Source organism: Sciurus vulgaris (genome assembly GCF_902686455.1).
Source record: "Sciurus vulgaris genome assembly, chromosome: 18".
Taxonomy (NCBI): domain Eukaryota; kingdom Metazoa; phylum Chordata; class Mammalia; order Rodentia; family Sciuridae; genus Sciurus; species Sciurus vulgaris.
In genome coordinates, this window is record NC_136479.1 from 9,683,690 (window position 1) to 9,704,487 (window position 20,798).

The 20,798-nt window shown below is 51.0% G+C and overlaps 1 protein-coding gene across 6 annotated transcripts in view; it reads left to right on the forward strand.

The window, feature by feature from the left end:
• SNX29 (sorting nexin 29) overlaps positions 1-20,798 on the forward strand; it is a 389,392-nt gene that overhangs the window by 249,860 nt on the left and 118,734 nt on the right. For all 6 annotated transcript variants that reach the window (XM_079121408.1, XM_079121409.1, XM_079121411.1 and 3 more), the window contains one exon: positions 6,501-6,617. In XM_079121408.1, the coding sequence (XP_078977534.1) occupies positions 6,501-6,617 (117 nt within the window). Of the gene's footprint in view, positions 1-6,500; positions 6,618-20,798 lie in introns of those variants that run through there.

Sequence of the window (20,798 nt, forward strand, 5' to 3'; positions counted from 1 at the left end):
GCCAGCACCTGCTTTGAACCCACTTGGCGAGGGCCACACAGAGCTGGGCCTCGGGTTCGTTTCTGCCTTTTCTCACGCCGTTGGCTCATTTGTGTCAGGCAGCCACTAAGAAGGTGCTGGGTGCTCTGTTGACCTGTCGTTTCTGGGTCCTCTGCCCTTGCTCCTTCATGGTCACTCCAGGGAGGCAGCGAGAACAAGGGTCATCTGGGTCACTCGCAGCAGCTGCCCTGCCACCATGGCTCCCTTAGTTACGGGACACCTGGGTCTCGGAGGCCTCCTCTTACCGGTGGAGCTGGTGTTGGTGCTGGGTGATCCCAGCCAGGTGCTGTTTCCTCTCTGGGGCTGGGTGTTCCAAGCACAGAAGGCCTTGAAACGCAAGGGGATCTTTGAATCGCAAAGTTACCACCAGGGTTACCTAGGAGCCTGCACTCGCCTTGGTGGCTGTGTTAGTGCTGGCCCGTGGTGGCTTTATGATGTGGTGTTGAGAGGGCTTAGACCTGAGCACCTCAGGTCAGCCCTGCTTACAGCAGAATCCAGGCAAAAGGTGGACCAGAAGGAAGGGGAGATGCAGGACCCTGAACTCTGGAGTCAGACACCCGCCCCGCTTGAAGACTCTGGACTCCGGCACACGCTCTGCCTCTGTGCGTGTGGATTCCCTCTTCCGTGAGGCGGGGGCCAGTCTGCCCCTTGCAGCCCTGTCGTGTGCGGGGGGAGAGTGCTGGGAACGCTGACCCTCAGGGGTCGTGGGGGCTGGGCCTGTTTCTGTGCACCTCCTGAAGCCCTGTCCAGTAGGTGACAGCATTCTCACTTTACAAATACCATCCCAGGGACCAGAGATGTGTGACTGTTCACTGAAGCTCACACAGCAGTGGGAAGCAGGGCTGGACTTGACCTCCACGTCCTTCGTTTTTCTGTTCCATCTGGGTCAAAGAGATCCTCCATGGGACACACCCAGAAGTGACATCTGGCAGCCCCTTGGTCTGTCTTCATGCTGGGCTTTTCATTTAGAAACTTATTTCAAAAATATCTCAGCAAAAGTCCCTTTAGAGAAGGCCTCTCTGGCTCCTGGGGGCTCCCAGAATCCTCACTGCAGTGTCCTTTGGGCCCCAAGTTCCACAGGAGGCCCTGCCTTTGAGGTTCTTGTCTACTCTGTGCTCCTTACTGTGAGGGTCCCCCTGCCAGGGGAGTCTGCAAGCTGGCCTGTGACAAGACACACTGGCTTCAGGAGGCTCAGGGCAGTGGGAGACGAAGACAGCCCTTCACTGTGAGGTCGAGGCAGGATGGAGGAGTGCCGTCACAAGTCGGGGCTTAGAAGTGTGTTCGTCTGCTGCTTACTTCCTGTGTGGCCTTGAACAAGTTGCTTTCCCTTCCTGTGCCTCTGTTTCCTCAGCTGACCATTTAGGGACAGTGATAGCTCTTGCCTGGTGGGGAGTTGTGGGGTTCATGAAGCACCACGTGGATAGAAGGTGGACCATTCCTGGTGTGGAGGGGTTGCTCCCTCAGCCAGCCCTTTTCTGCCCTGCCTCCCTCACCCCCTGCCCTGGTCACCCTCACCCCTTATGTGGGGAGAGCACCTCAGTTTCAAGACTTTCCCCTTTCTTACCATGGAGGCTCTTATGACCTGGTCAGGAAGCGGGCACTTACCTCCCTGAGCCTGGATTTCCTCCACTCCCAGACGGTTGTATTATTTCCCTTCCTGGATTATTTGTCCCCTGAAGTGCCGTGTGATGGAAAGAGCATGGACTTTGGGGCCAAAATAACTGGAGGTCTGACTTTGCTGTCTTTCATGGACTTCATGACCCTGGGCTCCTACTCCCCCCAGCCTTACCTGCCTCCTCTGGTCAATGCGTGTGGCCAGGCATCTCCGAGAGGGTTCCACAGCTCTGGGGTCAAAGAGACCGATGGCAGCTCCAAGTTCTTGATGACTTCCAAGGCCTCTGCATCCTGGGTTGGATCTGGACACCAATCAATTTAGTTAACGTTCTTCGATTTTCTTAAAGACCACGGTGGCATACTATAAGAAAGTAGTGTTTAGCAGGCGATGTGGCACATGCCTGTCATCTGTAACCCAGCTACTTCGGGGCTGTAGGGGTTCCTAAAGCCCACAGAGGCCTGGCATTCAGTTGGTGTTCACAAGTGTGTTCTGGCAGAGTGGAAATCGGCCGGTGCCAGGCAGCCGTCACAGGTTTCCAGACCCCTCCGTCAGCTGCTGTGAACTGGGCCGGAAGACAGGTGTGGTTTCACTAGGTGGTCAGTGGATTTGAAGCTTCTCCGTAAATGCTCTTGGAGAGTTTGAGGATGTGACCAGAAGAGCCTCGGATGCTATGGAAATTTTGGGTGTAGGGAGGTGTCTTGTTCTCAACCAAGAAACATCTAATTTGTTAACTCAAAGAGGGTGAAGGATTATTTATTTGGATGTGATGACATGGAACTTTCTAGAATGAAAAATGCCAGAGGCTTAAAAAAAACAATTTATAATCCTTTCATGATTTGGCAGGTAATTATGATAATCCCTGGGATTTTCACAGATTTAAAGCTTTTTCAACCACATTATTTTTGGAGATCATCTTCCCCGATACTCCAGCTGGAAGGAATTTCTCATTCTCCTTAAACTCCCAAGACATCATCTTCTAGATCGCAACTTAAATGTCACCTTCTTGAAGACACTTTTCCCATCTTCTAGGCCAGAGCTACTAAATAGGTGTCACATGCTAGGCTAAGACCCTGATTGATTGGTATGGCTGCCTAGGGGTCCTCTTAAAGAAGTGCTGTGATTGATTAGTGCTGTCTGCCGAAGGGGCAGTTACTAGGGACGTGGGGACCCCTGGGACAGTTAACCAGTCCCCTTTGGGTGGGCATTGAGGTAAGTTCCAGCCATTGGCCGCTGAACTTGTGCTTTGAGCATGTGTGCAAGAAGAGAGGTGGGGTGAGCGTGGCAGGAATCAGGGTCTTCGACATGTTGAGAGGTGGTGCTGAGCAGCCCTATCCCTCAAACTTCCTAAATCTCTCCACCTTCTTCTCTCCAGCCAGAGGACGAAATCCAAAGGGTGACTCAGCCAGGCACCTTGTCACCTGATCAGTTGTGATTACAGCTGTCACAGCTGAGGGCCACATCTTCCACCTGCCTTGCCCTTTGGCTCATCCTGGTGCTGGGAGCTGACAGCTGGGCTCAGCTTGCTCAGCTGAGTCCACCTGGTTGTGGCTTTTAACTTGTCACTGTCATTGGTGTTGTTAAATGGCACCTCCTCCCTAATGCCCTTGGAACAAAACCACTAAGAGCAGAAAGAAACCTGAATCTCGACCTGGCCCTGGGTCCTGAGCATTGACGTCCAGAACACAGCGGTGTCTGGTGGGGATGAAGGAGAATCCGCCCCTGGAGGCTGCCTGGCACCCTTGAGGCCTACCAGATGGTGACTCCTGGGTGTCTTTTGGCGAGGCCTTCCCCGACACCCCTCTTCCCTCAAGTGGCTCTATCATGGTTGGCATGACCAAATGTAACAGGGTGTGAACTCTGTGGTTCCCTTGGAACCTGTCCTGGCAGATGGTTAGCAGCTCCTCAGCCTTCTTGCTTTGGGAACAGTGTTACCCACAGCCACCCAACTCCTTGGTGTGGCACATCCTGGGTTGGGGCACGATCTCGAGGGAAGGCCCTTTTCCAGCTGACCTCCAGAGACCTGCTTCTTTGCTTCCTCTACCATGTCTCCTATACCAGCACCCAGCGTTGACCCTGCCAGAGGTACCTGTGAAGTGCAGTACCGTTTCCTCTGCACAGTGGCCCAGTGAAGCCAGAGTGGCATTTAATCCCCATTTTGTAGAGGATGAGCCTCAGGCCTGTCTTGCAGCAAGCACACCATCAGTAGCCAATTGGGCCTGGGCCTGCCTTGCACCAAAGCCTGACCTTAACCTCCTCCCAACTTCCTGCCAGCCTCTGGCCCCTGCCAACAGTTTCCTCTGACTACATGGTGACTCCCTGGAGCTTCGTGTGGGTATGGAACAGACGTCCTGTAGGGCTGAGTGATGTCAGGGAGACACTGAGAGCAAGAGGAGGGGGTTGAAGAGAGGAGTTTGGATTTTATCCTTAGGGTGGGGGAAACGTTGAAGGTATTGAAGAGAAGGTGACAATATGAGATGTGACTTTGGAAGAACACTGCTGCTCAGGGCACCGTGGATTGGAGGTACCTGTTCTCTCCGTGTCCCATTCTCTGCATTTCTCTATGGCCCTCGTGAATAAGATGATCACGCGAGATCTGTGTGTGCCTGCAAGCCTGATGAAGGTTCCAGGCGGCAGTGGTTTTGCCGCCTACTTTTATTTTTCTGGTACTGGGAAATATTTGTGATCTCAGTTCCTTTCTGAGGCTTCTCTAAGTCTTGAATTTGTTTTGTGTTGTGCTAGAGTTTGGAAATTATTGAAGAACGGTGAGCTCATGGTTTATGTAAGAGGAAGTCTGTTCATTCCAGTGACTGACTGTAGGAATATGCAGTAGAAAAGCTCAGTTTCAGAGGTTAGCTTAACAGCATAGCTTCATGATGAAATTATTTCATCAGGCTTCATCTTCTCAATTGCATTGGGTCCCTCCCCCATTTCCCAGTGAAATGGAAGCTTTAATGTGGTCAAGTTCCTCTTCTGGCTGCAGTAGGAACCTGGGTTTTGAAGCTCATGACAAACCCTCCTAAACCTGAAATTTTCAATGTTTTATGCATTGATGGGAAGTCAGGGCAGCTCTCTGCTCCCACTGCAAAGCAGAGCAAAGGCAAGAATACAAAACTGTTTTTTGCTATTGGAATGACAGTGGCCTTTATTTAAGCTGGAACTTTGTGGGGCACATTAGCAGGTATTTAATGTGCTCCTGGCAGCTGTGAATTTCCTGCTTGCTGGGTGGTAAGTGGATTCGCAGCCTGAGGAAGCTCGCGGAGGTTTTATGTGACTTTTGTGTGAGGATTCACACAGACATTATTAGAGATATTGTATTTGTTTGTTAAAGGCCAAAAGAGGATCACCTAAGCTTTTCTTATACAAAAGGAATCAGGCAACCGGAAGTATTAATTTTGGGTCTTTACAAAGAAAGCTGGTGAGAAGGCTCCGTGACTTAGTGTCCTTGGCTGCTTGTACGCTTCTTGCACTATCGGTTGGCCATTTTCACTTGACGTTTCACATGGGTTGGGGGCACCCTGGGGACAGGAAGTGCATTGGAATTGACAAAAGCAGTCCAGTGAGAGGAGCTGGATGCATTTCATGCTGATCACACAGGGGTTCCTTTTGTTTCAGGTGAAGAATATCAACCTTTAAGGAGTTTAATGCCTTAAAGAGTTTCAGCCTTTGTCTCGCTGATAACCAAGAGCGTGCTCACTGCTGGGAATCCAAAGGAAGGGAAGTGGAACAATGGGAGGGAAGCACCTGGACCAGGCCGGTGCCTCTTGTCCTCGCTGAGACCCAGCTTAGTGGTCGGCCCACCGAGTTGCTTCTGTGTCCCTTCCTCATTCCGACAGTGTTTTTATCTCCCGTGACCTTTTCCAAGAGGCCAGCATCACCACGATGACGCTTGTGCTGCATCCAGGGCTTGAGCTCCTGGGCAGGCGGGGGCCGGGGTCTGCCTGACCTCATGTTCCCCGGGCTTCCCTCTCAGGTGCTTGTAGGAGTCTTCTTGCAGGTTTCTGGGCAGCATGGCAGGATGACATCTCATGTTCTACGACATTTAAAGAAACTGTAGCTGAGTAGCTGTATGTTGGTTATGGGCCACCCTATAGTCACCTCCATTTTATTTATTCAAGATTCACCCAAATATATTGGACTGCATCGTTGAGTTTGGAGAAGGTCCGCTGCTCACCACGGGCCCGAATGGTACGTGGAGGCACCGTGTGGCAGGATCTTAGGGCACAGCCAGGGCTCTCGCCTGCCCCTTGTTGACTGCACGGCCTTGAACCAGCTCCTTAGACTCCTGATATGCTCCTTAGTTCTCCTGCTGTAAGGTGGGAGCATCTGTCCCTGCCTCCCAGAGCTCCTGTGACAAAGCCAGGACGTACATGTGGTGGGGCATATCCTGCATGCAGTGACGGGGATGTCGTTGTGCCCTGGCTGGTATCTGTCGCCGTAGTTGGCACCATCCTGGAGAAGACTCTAGCTCTGCGTTCCTGGTGTCAGAACAGTGCTGTCACTCTCACTTGCTGTTAGCAGGGAGATTCTTGACACACAACACAGCTTAGGGGGAAAACACCGTTGCTAGAAAAAATAAACACTTGAGCCTGAGTTCCAAGGTCCAAATATGGTTTGATACAGCAGACTCTGACCACGAACTATGGACTGGCACCTCCAAAGTGTTAACATTAAGCAAGTCAAACCGCATTGCACTTATGGGTAGATTTACATGCTCATAGGTAAGCAGCGCCTCGTCTCCAGCCCTGGCACTGCTGAACCGCAGCGGGAATGAGGGTGCGGAGCAGGAGGGACAGGCCATGGGGAAGGTCTGCTCTGGGTGTTAAGGTGCGGTGCTTGTCTCTTCCAGGTTGCAGAGATGCACGGGGAGCTGATCGAGTTCAACGAGCGCCTGCACAGGGCCTTGGTGGCCAAGGAAGCCCTGGTGTCCCAGATGAGGCAGGAGCTCATCGACCTGCGGGGCCCGGTGAGTGCTCCCAGCTGGCAGGCCAGCCCTGCCGCCTGCCCTCCTCCTGTCTACCTGGCCTCCGCTGCCCACAGCCCCACTCATGTGTTGGTGTGTCCATTTCCGGGGCTGTCAAGGCTGTGGGAGAGCACAGGCACTCCAAGAATGCGCCTCCATGTCCCCACGGCCAGCATGTCCGCGTGACCTCTGCACACGTCTCCTCTGTGGGCAGAAGGGGCATGAGTGGGGCGGCCCCGCGTGTGCAGCCGCGCTCTGCGTTCTCTGTTGAGAGCGGCTTGAGCCTCGCCCTCCCTGTTCCTACCTCACTACACGAACTTCCACCAGCAGCCCGGGCTTGGTTCCTCACAGTACCCGCGTGCTGCTGTGCGTCCCACCTCTGGTCACCTGTTCTGCTTTTCCGTTTTTAATTCGGTGTCCTGGTTTGAGGAGCACAGCCCACCGTCAGGCATGCGCATTTCCTAGCCCAGCGCTGCTGCTGTCCTGAGCCACGTGGTTCCTCGTCACGGGGCTGCCTCCTGCACTGGGGGTCTCCGGCTTCCGCGCCCCAGAAGAGGGACAACCACAGACGGCTTCTGACATTGTCAGTGTCCCCTGGGGACACAGGTCATTCCCTGTATCTTACGATTGCGGCCTGATGAGCCTTCCAGCCCTGGTCCTCGGGTGCTCACAGCTGCAGCTTCTTCATTTAAACGCTTGAGGACTGTATGAACTGGCTGGAGGCAGAGGCCCACAGGGAGCAGGGGACCGGATGTGTGTACACGTCCATCGGTGGCGCTGTGCTCGGTCAGGGCCCAGCTCCTTTCAAGCTTCCTGTTTGTTTCCTTCTCGATACCTGAATTAAGCCCTGGGCATTATTTAATCTGTAGACTACATGTGTCTAAAAGTTAGAAAACTTAAATACACTCTCATTACCGCCCCCAATTACCAATTCCTGTTTATCATCAAATGTTAGTGTTCAAATTTCCATCATTTTATAATCTTTTTTATTCAGGATCCATATGAGGGTCACATGTAATTGGCTAGTACATCTCTTACGTGTCTTCCTTTTTCATCATTTAAAAAATTACTGAAATATATAAAACATAACATGCACCATCCTGACACTTTTTTAAAAATATTTTTTAGTTGTCAGTGGATTTTTATTTATATGCAGTGCTGAGAATCAAACCCAGTTTCTCACACATGTGAAGCCAGCGCTCTACCCCTGAGCCCCAGCCCCAGCCCCATCCTGACCATTTTTAAGTGTGTAATTCAGTCCACCCATGTGTCATGCGGTGACCACCTGTTTTCCAGCTGAAACCGTCACCATTAAATATCGACTCCTTTCTCCTCCCCTAGCTGGGGCACCTGTCATTCTACCTTCTGTCTGTGTTCAGCTGCACCCTCGTGTTTCTTTCGTTGTCCTCTCTCCACTCCTCCCCCCCCAGCCTGCTCACTGAAGACCCTGGGTCGTTTGCCTCACAGCTTCCACTCCTGAACCTCGCTGCTGCGTCCCTGGCGTCATTGGCATATGCTCTTTCCTGTTGCCTTAGGTTGGCACTTGAACTGGAGGCTGGATTCAGGTTTAAGTTTGCTGGTGACATAGCTCCATGCTGGGGTGGAGTTTTATGTGAGGTGAGGTGTGAGGTCTGCAGTCCCTCTCTTTGTGACATTAGCAGCCATTTGTCGTCACTTCCCAGGTGCATCATACACCTGTTTCTGTAGTGGCGAAGTGTGGAGTTGCCAAGTTTGGCATCTTGGACTTTTTTGAGTTCCGCCATCTTGTAATGTAGACGCACCTACCCATGATGCTTCAGGCCATGCCAGACCTCTGCCAACGCTTCCACACCCACCAGCGCTCGCGTGTGAGAGGGTCTCGGCTGTTTCCTGGCCGCAGGGACATTGGCCACCCTTTCATCGGCTGCTGCCATTTTGGTCTCCACTCTTGTGACCGATTTCTCACAGCTTTGCCCATTTTTCTCTTGGATTGCTTGCTTCCTTACTGACTCCTAGCAGTTCTTTTCACACACTTTCCAGTTACACATTTTGTAAACATCCCCTCAGCCTGTGGCTTGATTATTCACTTTCAATCGTGGTGAAAATTTCCAACACACGTGAACTCGAGGAGACGGACCTGAGGAACTCACGTGCCCTTCTGCAGCTTCTGCAGTGTCGACTCAGGGCCGTTCTCGTTCCTACGCACTCGGCCCGCCCGCTCGGGTCAGGTGCATAGCCTTTCATATTCTTTGATTTACAGATATTTCAGTCTGCCAGTGATCTCCTAATACGATAAATATCCAAGCAGCGTTCAGTAGTCTGCACTTGGACTGTGGTCGTAGCCCAGAGGTGGAGCGCTTGCCCAGCATCTGTGAGGCACTGGGTTCGAGCCCGAGCATCACGTAAAAACAAATAAATCAAAGGCATTGTGTCCGCAACCTGACAAAATCAGTCTCCAGTTTCCTCAGGAATTTAGATTTGTTTGCACTGGTCAGGATCCTAATAAAGTTCATGTGCCGTGACTGGGTGGCGTGCCTCCGAAGTCTCTTGAAATCGTGCTCCTGCCCCCGCTCTGCCCACCTTCGGTGTTGAGGCTTGGGCCTCTCGCCCTCTGGGTCCAGCAGGGCTCGCTGCCTCTGCCCGCCGGTGCTCACAGCGTTCCTCTGTCCCTCGCTCCGCGGCCTGTGAGTGTCGGCTGTGGGTTCTGGAGCGCTGGCCTGGGGAAGCCTTGGAGCCGCCTGTTCTGCAGGGCCAGCTGTGCAGTGACCCCTGCCCGTTGGCTGCAGCTCAGCGGACACCACTGATGGAGTGCGCTGCTTAGTTCCTGGCCGTTCCCAGACCTTGCAGGTATCTTCGTGGACTTCACTGAGGGAGTCCTGGGTTGCCCCGGGGGGAGCACATTTGGGACGTGCCCCCCTTTTAAGGAGTGACACCCCTATTCGCAGATTCTCTGAGGTTCCGAGAGCACCCAGTCGGAGTGACTGTGCACGAGCTGGGTTCAGCTCAGATCCGAGGTCCGTCTTCCCTCTCCACACTGCACCTAGGCCAGGGAACTGTGGGAGCGGGGGTGAGGAGAGTCCCTGCCTTCGTCCTTCCCAGGGTTTCTCTGCGGAGGTTTCTCACCCAGGTCCACTTTGGAGACTCAGGCAGTGTCTCACTTGGCGCTGCCTTTCAATGTGTCTGCAGCCCTGTCTCTGAGAATGTGCAGTGGGGTCGTGGGGTTCAGGAGTCCTGGTGGGGCAGGCTAGGCCCATGTCTCTACCAGCGCCGAGTGTTCCAGCCCCTTGAGGTAGGCCTTGTGGGTGAGGCTGTGAGGGTAGGCAGGAATCAGGCAGTGACTCCGTTCCTCAGTGTGGGCCACTGGACCCTGTGGAGTCTCTTATGCTGAGAGCACGTCGATGACTATGCACCATGTGTGCATCTTCAGAGAGCCACTTGGGGTGCCCTCTTCTCAGTGTGAACAAGAGCAAGCAGCTGCTGATGTTTACTGGGTAACTGCTGTCGGCCAAAAATTGACTACATACTTTTAAGCAGTGGGGCTATATTTAACCCTCATCCACCCTACAAGTAATTATTTATGATTCCCATTTTGCAGAAGAAGAAACTGAGGCTCAGAAATGAGGTGATTCACCCAGCATTCCACAGTGAGAAGTGGCAGATCTGGGTCTGACTTAAGAGATTAGATTTTATTTTTTTTAACAGTTGAGAAAGTATCAAATTTTTGGACTCTTGACAAATCTTATTTTACACAGGCTAAAAACGTCAAGTAGTTAAAAAAGGTTTCAGTGAAAAATAAACCTCTTCACCCTGGCCCTTGATTTTTCTACCCAGAAGCGAGAAGTGTTAGGAGCCCTGGGTTTATCTGTGCAGAGGTGAGCAGCTCCTGAGTCAGTCTGGGCTCACGCCTCCGCGTCTCAGTAACCAGTAGCCTGCTGAATCCGTTGTTCTTTCTGTTACTTTTTCCTCATTTAACAAGTACTTCAGAGATCTCTTTATCTCTGTGTGCAGACCTCATTCTCTGATGCTCCTGTGGATTCCCACTTCTCCCTTTGCAGCAGGGCTGGACTAGCAGCCCCGGGAGTGCTGCACGTAGGCTGGAAGGTTCTCGGTGGGCTTGGGGCTCAGCTCTTCTGGGCCAGGGCCCAGCTCTTGCCCTGCAGGATCTTGGCATTGGGAAGGGCTGTCACAACACCCAGTTTCCTCCACCTGCTGCAGGACAGTCCTTTGCAGAGGCCACAGTTTAGCAGGTTCCAACAATGTGTCAGGCATACACAAAAGGTACTGTCCTCTTACAAATGTGGCGCTTGCGACACCTCAGGGCTCAGCCCCACGACGCCTCCTCCTGCGCCCCTTGTGATGCTGCGCCTTCCCTTTCTTGCTCCATCTGCCTGGAATGCTACTCTGGGCCTAGGGGACCCCCCGCCACCCCAATCTACTCACGCATCCTCAGGAAACCTCCCCAGTGCCCCGGCAAGGTGAGATCTCCACACTCGGCGTGTTGACGCGGGTCCCTCCCTTCCCGTCAGGGTGGACTTCACGTTGCTCCATCACCGGTCACGCCAGGCTTCATTCTGCTTCCTCAAATCCCAGTGATCCGCGTGGTCGGTGCTCAGCAGTTGTGGTGGCCTCTTGGAGTGGACGGTCAGGCGGTGTCTAGGTTTCCCTGTGCTCCCCTGCTTCAGCCTGAACCAGGCCCGCGATAGCCACTCACGCAGCAGTGCCTCTCGTCGCTTCCTTTGCTGTAGGCAGGCTGTGACCGCCAGAAGGCAGGAGATCGAAACGGTCATTAAGGACCTGAACGCTGTTGGGAAGAGCCGGCCATTTCCATGGCTCCCCGGGGACACCCTTGGCCTTGTCATTATTGCCTCAGGCCTGCCCTGGCCATCTCCCCAGAGTCAAGAGCCAGGGTAGAAGGAAGGAGGCCATTTCCAGCCCAGTTTGAATTCCCGAGGCTTCTCTTCCTCGGCGTTGTCAGAGGTGTGTTGGGATCACCGGCTCTCCTCCCTCCCTTTCCCGTTGGCCTGCCTCTCTGGCTGGGTGACTAGACTCTCCCCAGGCACCAAGGGATTCCAGGGACTTGAGGGTCAAGCCTGTGTTCTTATTTGGAAACCTCAGTTTCCTCTTCTGTCAAGTGAGCATGAACTTGACACCAGCCACATAGGAGGTTCCACGGGATACTGCCAGTGAGTCAGGTACCAGACCGGTGACGAGGGCCCACCCCATTTTCATCTCTGAACCCCTGTGCATGGTACTGTGCCTGGTGAATAGTAGGTGCTCAATTAATTTCTCTTGATGACTTCATTTCCATAGAGCAGAAGTCGACTGCATAGGCCCAACGATAATTAAGAACAGGGTGGAGCAGGGACAGTTTCCTCTTTCAGTGTGATACATTGTAAGCTCAGTTATTTTAAGAAGGAATCTGGGATTAAGGGTTGATTTTTTTTTTTTTTTTTTTTTAATATAGGTATTTTTAGGACTCTGTTCTCATTATTTTTCCCCCTCTGGTATAAGATGTGAATGAATGCTGCAGTTTTTTTTTTTTTTTTTAAACCTTGTAGCAGGATTTGATTACACTCTGGGAGAACAGCTTCTAGTTTGAATAATAAATGGAGACAGGGAACTAGAACCTTGTAGAGACTGCAAGTCGTAGAGGTCAATTAAAGTCACAGTGGTGGAAGGCAGAGGCGAAGCAGCTCATTAAACCCAGGCTCTCCCCAGGGGAAGCACATGGCTCCCTTTTCTGTCTGCCCACTCAGTGGAGTGTTCTTTCTCCTGTCCCATTTCTGATCACCTCCACTGAAGCAGAAGAGCGACCTGGCCAGGTGTGGTGGCACACACCTGTAATCCCAGGGGCTTGGGAGGCTGAGGCAGGAGGATTGCAAATTCAAAGCCAGCCTCGCTGACTTAGCAAGACCCTGGCTCAGGATAGTAAATAATAAAAAGGGCTGGGGGTGTGTCTCTGTGGTTAAGCACCCCTGGAGTACAATCCCTGGTACGAAAGAAGAATAAAAGGGAGCAGATGGCCCAGTTTGGCATGGCTCGAGGTCTGTGGGGTATCTGCCCCGACTCGCAACCTGGGTGCAGCTGGCTGGTCCTCTCACTCTTCCTCACCTGCTCCCCACCCTTTGCTGCATGGATGGTGTTGGTGTGCATTTTTTTCCTCTCGCCTGAACAGCCCCGAGTCATTGACTGGGTAGGTTGGTTTTTCGATTTTTTTTTTGGAGTAGTCTCATGACTCCAAAGGCTTGGGCTTCAGGGTAGCACGGAATGGAACCCAGGGCTCCCAGGGCACCCAGGCCACGCCCCAGGCTGCTCACCCATGCCCAGCTGCTCCTCTCCCTTCCAGGGAAAGCTGGGTGCCTGCCAGGCCCCAGGCAGGACACTGGCATCTCTGGGAGAGCTCCCCAAGGCGCCTGTCCCTCCTGCTCACACCGTACCTCTGAGTTTTCCAGTCAGTCATGTGGGTCATTTGTCTTGATGTTGAAAGGGTTCTTTGGAAACTTGGAATCTGGGAGACTGCTGTTCTCTGCAAGCAGAAGCGCGATTCAGAGGGCGGAGCACTTGGTCCCTGCCGGGGGAGGGCCCTAGGGCGGGATGTGCTCAGAACATGGATTAAAGGCAGATCGAAGTGTCTGCTCATTTAGCCTATTTATTGATTGGGTTCTTTGTATTCTTGGTGTAAGTTCTTTATAGATTCTGGAGATCAGTGCTCTATCTGAAGTGTGTGTGGCAAAGATTTTCTCTCACTCTGTAGGCTCTGTCTTCACATTGTTGTTTGTTTCCTTTGCTGAGAAAGTTTTTTAGTTTGAATCCATCACATTTATTGATTTCTACTTTTATTTCTTGTGCTTTGGGAGTCATGTTAAGTTTGGTCCTAAGCCGACATGATGAAGATCTGGGCCTACTTTTTCTTCTATTTGGTACAGGTCTTGGGTCTAATTCCTAGGTCCTTGATCCATTTTAAGTTGAGTTTTGTGCAGGGTGAGAGATGGGGGTTTAGTCTCATTTTGCTGCATATGGATTTCCAGTTTTCCCAGCACCATTTGTTGAAGAGGCTCTCTTTTCTCCATTGTATGTTTTTGACACCTTTGTCTAACATGAGATAACTGTATTTTTGTGGGTTTGTCTCTGTGTCCTCTACTCTGTACCATTGGTCCACCTGTCTATTTTGGTGCCAATGTCATGCCATTTTTGTTACTATTGCTCTGTAGTATAGTTGAAGGTCTGGTATTGTCATACTACCTGCTTCTCTCTTCCTACTAAGGATTGCTTTGGCTATTCTGGGTCTCTTATTCTTCCAAACGGATCACAGCTACATCCATGTTTATAGCAGCTCAATTCACAATAACTAGATTGTGGAACCAACCTAGATGCCCTTCAATAGATGAATGGATAAAGAAACTGTGGTATATATACACAATGGAATATTACTCAGCCATAAAGAAGAATAAAATTTGGCATTAGCAGATAAGTGGATGGAGTTGGAGAATATCATGCTAAGTGAAATAAGCCAATCCCAAAAAACCAAAGGCCAAATAATGTTTCTGATAAGTGGATGATGATACATAATGGGGAGGGAGGCAAGAATGGAGGAAGGATGGATTGTATAGAGGGAAATGAAGGGTGGGATGGGGGTGGGGCAATGAAAGATAATAGAATGAGACAAACATCATTATGCTATGTATATGTATGATCACACAAACGGAGTGACTCTACTTCGTGTACAACCAGAAGAATGAAGATTGTACCTCACTTGTGTACAATGGATCTGTAAGATCAGATGGAGGTAACTGAAGGACAGATAGGCCAGATGTAATTAGAAAAGAACTTTAATGGGACAGCTCCTGGGCGAGGCTCACTGGTCCTCCAGGGTGAGGGCTGGGGAAGTCGCGCTGCAGCCCCGGCTGGATGGCCCTTTTGTAGTCCGGGGTGGGCGGGGGAAACTTGAGGACCTTGTGTCCTCCTGGGATTGGCTGGGGACTCCGCTGACCATCGGGTGCTTGCGAGGTGCCATAGGGTTTATCTGTCAGTGCCTGATTTTCTGTCATGCGCGGGCTGCGTTGCTCCTTGGTGCATGCATGGTCTGCCTGATGCCCCGCCCCATCCAGCCACCTCAGACTGCCCTAACAGAATCAAAGTAATAAAAATAAATAAATGTATAAATAACTTTTAAAAAGGTAGAGCGATAGGCTTTCTTGCAGGACCTCCCAGAGAGGTTATGCACGAGGTGCCTTGTGCCCAAGTGCAGCAGCATTTCCCAAATTATTTGCCCAAGGAATATCTTCTAAGATGTCCATGGAACTGTGTTCTCGGGAATGCATTTGGAAAAGCTGGGCACAGTTAAATGTCAAGTTATCCACATGCCAGCTAGCAGGGTGCTCACCAAAGCTTGCTGTATCTTGTGGGCCTGTCCTGGCTCTGAATCTGCAGGGCCAGGAGGAGAGGAGGTGACCTAGAGTAGCTTGGGGTACACTGGCCTATCCATAGTCCACTGGGGGTGAGCAGCCAGCCAGGTATCCATCCTGGATCTGAATGCCCTCTCCTCTCCTCCTCAGGTGCCTGGGCCTTGGCCTAAACAGCACTGGACTCCCCGGGCCCTTTCAGCCTCTTGACATTGGTTCCAGTGAGCAGCTTTTACTGGCTTTCTGTGATACTCTCCTTTTTCTGTTTTTCTTTCGTCCATATCTAGTTCTTTTATTCCTTTCTGTCTGCCTCTATCTTATCCTTTGTTTCTCTCTCTCTGCTACTTTCCTTCTTTGTCTTATTTCTGTTCCTTCCTCTCACTTCCTGCCGATGTCCACCTCTTTGCCTGTTTTCCCCCATGCCTGGGCCTCCTCTGTCCCCGCCTCCCGCTCCATCATCTCTCGTTTAACACATACTTACATTGATATGCAGCACAGCAGTTATTGCTGTTCACTGCAGGCACCCCGAAAACCTGCACATCTTCCCTTATCCTTTTGATGGTCCAAGACCTTCATGCTTTTGAGCGGAGTTCAGTGAAGCAGGGCGTGTAGGATCAGCTTCTGGGAACCCCCTTGTGGGCTCCCGCCCCTGCCCTCCCTGCGAGGGGCTGGCCTGTGTCTGTGGCACCTCCTGTGCAGCGTTTTGTGTTGACTGTTCTGCCTCCCCTGTGGACTGACGTCTTCCCTGAGGCAGGGACCGTTTCGGGTCCCTCCTTAGAGCCTGGTGCGCACACTGTGTGGATCTGACCTGCACCTGCAGTATCTGTGGTAACACTGCTGACCTGTGTTTGGATTATCCAGAAAGACACCCTCCCATCCTGCTGGCAAGGGACTCTGTGAGTGCTCTCTGTGAGCAGCCTGGCGTGTCCATGGGACGCTCCCTCCTGTAGGAATGCCTGGCTGGTGGGAGAGAAAGACGAGTCATTTAAGACTCAGGGGTGAGAGAAATGGAAAAACCCCCTCGCAAGTTTTGTAATAAGGTTCACTTCTGAATAAAATGCTTTAAAGCCTTCAGAGGGAGCGATCTCATTTGAGGGCTGATGCTATTTAAATGTGGAAGCTTAATAGGAAATATATTTTTCAGTTGGGTGGCACTTGCCGGAATATCTAATGATCAAGTACCAAATTGTCTGTGGTCCCATGGCAGCTCTAAACATGGCGTTCCAAATTTTAAGAGGCTTCTTAATTCAGCACTTGGCCATCCAGGTTTTAATCGTCTACCGTGTTGGAAGAGATTATTTTGAAAAGCGCCATTTAAGAGAAGCTGCTAAAAATATATCTCACATAGAGGCTTAACTTAGAAATTAGTTTCTGACACAGAATGATCGGGAAAGATGCTTATAGAACCCACTTTAAACCTCTCGTACCAGGGAATAAAAGCCCCCCTTCAGGCCCAGCTGTTTTTCTGTCAAGGCGCAGAGACCCCAAGTGGTCAGTCGCATACCTTTGATACCAGTGGACTCCGGGGCTGCTGAATGTTGGGCCTCCGTGCTGAGGGCCCCTGGGTTCTGCTTGTTCCCACGGTCCTTGCTCCCGTGGAGCCCCCAGGGGCTAGGGTGGGTTGAGGCAGGCAGAGCCTGGCTGAAGGCTTAAGAGTGGAGCTTTGAAAATCCCCTCCTTGAAGAGCAAACAGGACGCACTGGCAGACGGAGCCATCAGGTCTGCGAGCTGAGCACTGCAGGTGACTTCAGCCAGGAGTGGGGGAAGCTGTGCTGTCCTGCCTGTGGCTCACTCCTGTTTCCTCGACTGCTTTATGTGCAGCAGGCATGGAAGATCGGGCCTCTGCCCTTGAGGAGGCCAACATCCAGGACACGTTTGTGCGACACCATCTGTTTCCACGGTGTTGGGGTTTGGAGTGGAGACAGTCCAGAGAGACGATTCTGAGATCGTCCCTGCCACTGCTTCTGAGCAGATACGCCGGCATTCTGAGGCCACTGCACCTGACATTTCACCCCGTCTCCGTCCTCCAGAGGAGGGGTTTGTGCTGGGCTTGAGTTGACTGCTCACGGCCCACACAGCTGGAGGAATGATGGGCGGCAGCCAAGATGCCTTAGCTGTCCGGTCCCTTTTATTTACCACCCCAGTCCTTCTGAAACGTGCTCACTCCTCATCCTCTGGATTCCCCCTGACCCAGCTGCACAGATTCGGAGTAACTACAGCCCTGAGAGCGTGGCCCAGGCCGCGGGTGACACAAGCAAGGCTTGCTGATTGATCTGACATGTCGCCCCTGGCCTTGCTCCGTGGAGGTTGCTCCCAACCTCATCCCGCCTTGCCACTCGGGGCCATTTAGGCCCCTGGCTGCTGTGCCCCCAGCGGTAGGGCACTCAGTACTGGTGATTAAGTTGGGGGAGGGCCCGTGCCTGGGGTCTCCACATGAGACCCCTGCTGGGCTTGGCGGCCCTTCCTCCATATGGTCGCAGTGTGGCGCTGCCCTGGACCGTCGTTTCATTTTTGTCATTCCCAAAATATGGACCCGTCTGGCCCCTTCTGCTCTATCTCCCCCACACCCTCAAAGTTTCCTGACTAAGGCACATTCATCCAAATCCCAATTTAATTTTTCTCTTTCTGCTAAACTAACACACAGTATTTCCAAGGACACCTACTAAGCGCAGGACTGCACACGCACAGACCCTCTAACTAGACATTGGTGTGTACTTCCTCCTGGGTTCAACACCCACCCTTCTCCAGAAAAGAGTGTGGATGTCTTTATTATGCTCTTATCATCACTCACGCCTTCCTCGCCAGCTGCATGTCACTTTTTAATCTTCCTATTTAAAGGAACTTTTTCCTGAAAAATAAACGCCCCTCTCAACTTCCTTCTCTAAGGAACCTTAGTTCTTCAGACTGGCTGGGTTGGGAGTGAGCAGCTTCAGGGCATCTTGCAGTTGGTTCTGAGAGGCCTGATCTTGTCCTTGCAGCGAATGTGCAGAATCTTCTAGTCAGAATCAGTGTTGCCTTTGTGGTTGGTCTGGTGGCGTTCGCGTCCCTGGGCGGTGGTTCTGTGGGATCCAGAGCAGATTGTGCCGAGATTCATTGCTTTCTCTTTTCTTGGACGTGAGCAGAGTACACGTTCCCCTGGGAGCAGATGTGCCATGCGAAGCGGATTCCTGACTTAGTGGCATAAATTCCACCCACTGATTCCCCACCCTGTTCTGGAGATGACCTCTTCCTGACGGGGTGGGGTGTGCCCCCTTGCTACTGCCCATCTGCCTGTGTGTGAGCTGCAGCTGATTTGCCCAGGAGGCTACAGAACTGCTGCTCTGGTTTCCTTGTTTACACCAAAGCAAGGGGCCCTGGGTTCAGACGTGACCAATGTCGCCAGCCAGGTGTTTTGAGGTCTGATGTGGCCAGGGGTTCTGATGAAGTCGAAAATACCTTAGACCCTGCCCCCCTGAGAATTTTTTCTTTTCTGGGAACGTGTTCACCTCTTTTCTTCTTCCTTTCTCCTTCTCCTCCTCTTCCTCCTCCTTCAGGAACGTCATTGCTTTTGCCAACAAGGGTTGCATGTCCTCAGCTGCAAGTTCTGCCTCTCCCAGTAGAATTAAGCGTGCAGCCACCTGTTGACCCAGTCACTCTATATGGTGCAGAAACATTGTTATTTCTTTTTTAAAAATGTTTTTGTAGTTATAGGTGGACAGCATGCCTTTACTTACTTTTATGTGGTGCTAAGGATCAAACCCAGAGCCTCACATGTGCTAGGCAAGCGCTCTGCCACTGAGCTAGAGCCCCAGCCCCAATGCAGATATTTTTCATTTTTTATTTTTACTTTTTTGGTACTGGGGACTGAACCCAGGGGTACTTTACCACTTTGTTCATCCCCAGAGACAGGACTTTACTAAAATGGTGTGGCTGGCTTTGAACTTGGGATCTGCCTGCCTCGGCCTCCCTAGTTACTAGGATTACACAGGTGCCACTGCATGGGCATTGTTCTTTTTAAACTTAAGAAGATTATAAAACTGCATTTAATTATACTTACGCATGGAAAGTTATGTTATGGTTATAAAGACCGTAATAAAGATATTCATACTCTTTCTGCAGATTTGATGAACTTTAGATTGAAATGTTAAACCTACTTGGTGTTATGATGTATTATTTCAAATTTTATGTAGAAAGACAATCGGATATGAGGGAAAACATTATATTAGCTTTGCTCTAAAAATAATGAGACCTGTTCCGCCGCCGGACCTGACGTCTGCCCGTTCCTGCCTCTGGTGTCTGCTCTTTCCCCACAGTCCTGCCCTCCAGCACTCCACCTGGTGTGATGTGACTTTGCAGCACTTGGCTTTCCAACTCTGGTCTCTTGACAGACGTGATTTAATCTCTTTTTCTTCCTGCGTGGTGGCACACACCTGTAATCCCAACTACTTGAGAGGTTGAGTCAGGAGGATCTCAAGTTCAAGACCAACCTCTGCAGTTAAGCGAGGCCCCGTCTCAAAATAAGAATCATAAAGGGCTGGGGACATAGCATAGAGGCAGAGCACTTCTGGGCTCTATTCTAGTATAAAAATAACACAATAAAAGTACATTATTTGAAAGAATTCAGATAATGCACGACTTGTGTATGGTACAGACACAAGTTGTCCCTGTCCCAGAGGTCCCATGCACGTCCTCCCTGGTATGTTTTTATGCACGTGATATACATTCAGGCGTGTGGTGCATGTGCATGCACATAAAGTACACTTGTTTAATGAAGTGGGATAAATCTGAGATGTCCTCCATAATTCACGAGTATATTTTGACTCCTTCTTCCCTCTCAATCTTTCAATTTCCTGCATCCTTCAGGGTCTAGTTCAATCTTTAAAAAAAACCCAATGACCCTGTTAATGCTATATTTTGATCCTTTTTTTTTTTTGAAATGAGGTTTGAACTCAGGGGCACTTTACTGCTGAGCTGTATTGCCATTCCTTTTTTTATTTGGAGATAGAACTTCACTACCTTTCTGAGGCTGGCCTTGAACTTGTGATCCTCCTGCCTCAGCCTCCCAGGTTGCTGGGATTACAGGCATGCACCACTGTGCCTGACTTGATCTTCTCCCCCCGCTCCGCATTGTTCCTTCATTTACTAGTCTTATGGTTGTCTTGACTTTTCCTCGAAATAATGAAGTCCTTAAAATTGTAAGTGGCATTTATGCTTCTGTCTACAATAACAGGTATCATTAATTGAGCACTTATTATATACAACATTCTATTCTGAGTGCTGTAAATGTGGTAACAAGCCCGTGAGGTATGGGTACTCCTGTCTCCATTCTGCAGATGAGGAAACTAAGGCGCAGATAGGATGGGTAATGCCACAAGACCTAGGCTAGTAAGTGAGGAGCTGGTGAGTCCCTTTTTCAGTACTTGTGTCCCCATCTTTAAGTGGGACGGCTTAGGCTCAGTAAAGAGTTTTGTATGAGGTTTAAATTAAATCAGATGATGCCTCCAAATGGCCCAAGTTGGGGTAGAAGGCCACTCTGTCATTGTCCTGAATAAAAGGACTCTCTCCTGCTTCATTTTCCTTCCCAGCAGTCACCATCACTTAGCAAAGAGCTAGTCACGTGCTGCTTCCTGGTCCGTCCCTGTGTGCTTGGCTGGGCTCCCCGTACCTGCTGCGGGTGTTAAGCAACTGTTGAATGGGTGGATATTCGTCCCCACCGTGGACGTGCAGAAAACACATGGTTGACACTGGCTGAAACTTGGTATTCTCTGCCAGCGCCACGTAACAACAGAGGGCCCTGATTTTATTTGTGTTAAGATGGTCACAT